Genomic DNA, 3,340 nt, shown 5'->3' on the forward strand with positions numbered 1-3,340 from the left:
CCCCCCTCCTCTAATGATGGGAATTCAGGGCCCCCCCCTCCTCTAATGATGGGAATTCAGGGCCCCCCCCTCCTCTAATGATGGGAATTCAGGGCCCCCCCCTCCTCTAATGATGGGAATTCAGGGCCCCCCCCTCCTCTAATGATGGGAATTCAGGGCCCCCCCCTCCTCTAATGATGGGAATTCAGGGCCCCCCCCTCCTCTAATGATGGGAATTCAGGGCCCCCCCCTCCTCTAATGATGGGAATTCAGGGCCCCCCCCTCCTCTAATGATGGGAATTCAGGGCCCCCCCCTCCTCTAATGATGGGAATTCAGGGCCCCCCCCTCCTCTAATGATGGGAATTCAGGGCCCCCCCCTCCTCTAATGATGGGAATTCAGGGCCCCCCCCTCCTCTAATGATGGGAATTCAGGGCCCCCCCCTCCTCTAATGATGGGAATTCAGGGCCCCCCCCTCCTCTAATGATGGGAATTCAGGGCCCCCCCCTCCTCTAATGATGGGAATTCAGGGCCCCCCCCTCCTCTAATGATGGGAATTCAGGGCCCCCCCCTCCTCTAATGATGGGAATTCAGGGTCCCCCCCTCCTCTAATGATGGGAATTCAGGGTGTTCCCACCCCGATTCTACTGATCTCTCGTTGGTCTCTTGCAGGTCCCAATTTGCAGCCCGTCGGACCTGCTCCTCTGCGGGATGGGCGCCTGCAGCAGGAAGGCCCTGACGCTTCTCAGCAGCGTATTCGCCGTCTGCGGCCTGGGGCTTCTGGGAATCGCCGTCAGCACCGATTACTGGCTCTACCTGGAAGAGGGAATCATTCTGCCTCTAAACCAGAGCACGGAGATCAAAATGTCGCTTCATTCCGGCCTGTGGAGGGTCTGCTTCCTGGCGGGTATGTGGACGTTCACCTACACACCAGTCCGTATGCATACAGGGATGAGCGATATAAATCACATATACCTGAATAATGGTAGATAATTATAGATAAGTCACATGGGGGGGGGGGGGGGGGGGGGGGGCCCCATAGCAGTCGCATCATCTTTTACTTTTACACTCCAATAATAAAGTAATGGCATGAAAAGAGAGGATTGAAATCCTTAAAGGGGTCCCCTTGCTCCAGCGCCGTGGAGGACGTAGTATCTTCCAGGCCCTCGGTGGTGTCCTCCATACTGTAGGATCCATAAGGAGCTCCCAGCGCTGCAGGGACTGGCCAGACCTCCTCTACAAATGACCCTATGACTGGGGTATTTATAGCTCCCGTCTCCATTGTCGTGTACACAGCCAGAGATCTGGATTCCACATCCGCCACTTTCTCCTTTCACTCAGTAAAATGATCCAAACCTTTCAAGTGGACCTGTCACGTCAGAACTGACATCTTTCAGGGAGTCTCTGATCCGGTAAACACTGCCTAAGGCGACTTCACCGGCCATCAGCTTGTTGCAGGCCACAGACTCACTGAGCAGGGAAGGCGATGATAGGCCGGGAACCAGCAGCTTCTAAAATCGACCAAGCAATGGGGGCAGCCATGACAGGTTCACTTTAAGGCAAATGCTGGAACATCAGCTTTGTTTCACCATCATGGAACCTCAGAAATTTAAAGTGTGACTCCAGTGATATGTGCCGTCATTTCCAAGTCCAACTCCAGCCAAAACTTTATGTCTAGTTTTCACTGGTAAGACAGAACCTCTGTCACATTTCTATTGCTTTCTGTGGACCTTTATTTCCTCCTGCAGTGACACCACCACAAGAAATAAGAGGATGTTGGTGTCACCGGGACAAGAAATACGAGGATGGTGGTGTCACCGGGACAAGAAATACGAGGATGGTGGTGTCACCGGGACAAGAAATACGAGGATGGTGGTGTCACCGGGACAAGAAATACGAGGATGGTGGTGTCACCAGGAAAAGAAATAGAAGGATGGTGGTGTCACCAGGACAAGAAATAAGAGGATGGTGGTGTCACCAGGACAAGAAATGGGAGGATGGTGGTGTCACCAGCACAAGAAATAAGAGAATGGTGGTGTCACCAGCACAAGAAATAAGAGCATGGTGGTGTCACCAGGACTAGAAGTAAGAGAATGATGGTGTCACCAGGACAAGAAATAAGAGAATGATGGTGTCACCGGCATAAAAAATAAGAGGATGGTGTTGTCACCAGGGCAAGAAATAAGATGATGGTGGTGTCACGGCACAAGAAATAAGAGAATGATGGTGTCACCAGGGCAAGAAATAAGAGGATGGTGGTGTCACGGCACAAGAAATAAGAGAATGATGGTGTCACCAGGGCAAGAAATAAGAGGATGGTGGTGTCACCAGCACAAGAAATAAGAGAATGATGGTGTCACCAGGGCAAGAACTAAGAGGATGGTGGTGTCACCAGGGCAAGAAATAAGAGGATGGTGGTGTCACCAGGGCAAGAAATAAGAGGATTGTGGTGTCACCAGGACAAGAAATAAGAGAATGGTGGTGTCACCAGCACAAGAAATAAGAGAACGATGGTGTCACCGGCATAAGAAATAATAGGATGGTGGTGTCACTAACACAAGAAATAAGAGCATGGTGGTGTCACTAGCACAAGAAATAAGAGCATGGTGGTGTCACCAGGACCAGAAGAGAATGATGGTGTCACCAGGACCAGAAGTAAGAGAATGATGGTGTCACCAGGACAAGAAATAAGAGGATGGTGGTGTCACCAGCACAGCAAAACAACAGGAAGCAACAAAGAACTGTTCTTATTCTTCCATAGCCCACTAAATAAATGAGCTTTGGTTGGTGTCCCCATCAGAGGGCTATCCCACCACTTCCTGCCCTTCTAGCATCCGGTCATCAGGACAGGAAGTGATGGTAAATATGCCCAACAGGGACACCGACAGCCATAAAAAATACACCAAAAGCTTTAACCCTTTCCAGCTCTGTACAAAACTAAAACATGTTGGCTGGAGTCCGGCTTTAATGAATATTTGTATCCACGTCTGTACCACTTCCTCTTTAGGTGGTCCAGCATTGTCCCTGCAATATAGCTCAGTTCATCACCTTCCAATGTTAACCTTTCTGTCACACATTATCCTATAGGAAAACGATGGCCGGGCCCACCCCGCGCCGGGGGGGGGGGGGGGGGGGGGGCAAGACAACATTTCAGGAATACAAATGTAAACATCCTAGTTACCTGTTTTTTATTCTTTTGTGGATACACCATCTAAGGAATAACAATTCATTACAATCGTGGAAAGCCTATAGTAAAATGTTGCTCCTGTGTATTTATGACCAGCCCGACATGTACAATCTTGTACAGCACTTTCAGCTGTGTGTAGCCTTGGCTTGACCTATCGAGGTTTATCTCCATAAAA

The 3,340-nt window shown here is 50.1% G+C and overlaps 1 protein-coding gene across 1 annotated transcript in view; it reads left to right on the forward strand.

Annotated features, from left to right (window-relative positions):
- Nucleotides 1-652: 652 nt before the first annotated feature.
- Nucleotides 653-3,340, forward strand: part of LOC108800971 (voltage-dependent calcium channel gamma-5 subunit) — a 23,242-nt gene continuing 20,554 nt past the window's right edge. Inside the window, exon 1 of the mRNA XM_018572950.1 lies at nt 653-885. Within this exon, the coding sequence (XP_018428452.1) occupies nt 690-885 (196 nt within the window). The 5' untranslated portion in view covers nt 653-689. The remainder of the gene's footprint in view (nt 886-3,340) is intronic.

The sequence above is a fragment of the Nanorana parkeri genome, unplaced genomic scaffold (genome assembly GCF_000935625.1).
Source record: "Nanorana parkeri isolate BGI_ZX_2015 unplaced genomic scaffold, ASM93562v1 scaffold2184, whole genome shotgun sequence".
Taxonomy (NCBI): Eukaryota; Metazoa; Chordata; class Amphibia; order Anura; family Dicroglossidae; genus Nanorana; species Nanorana parkeri.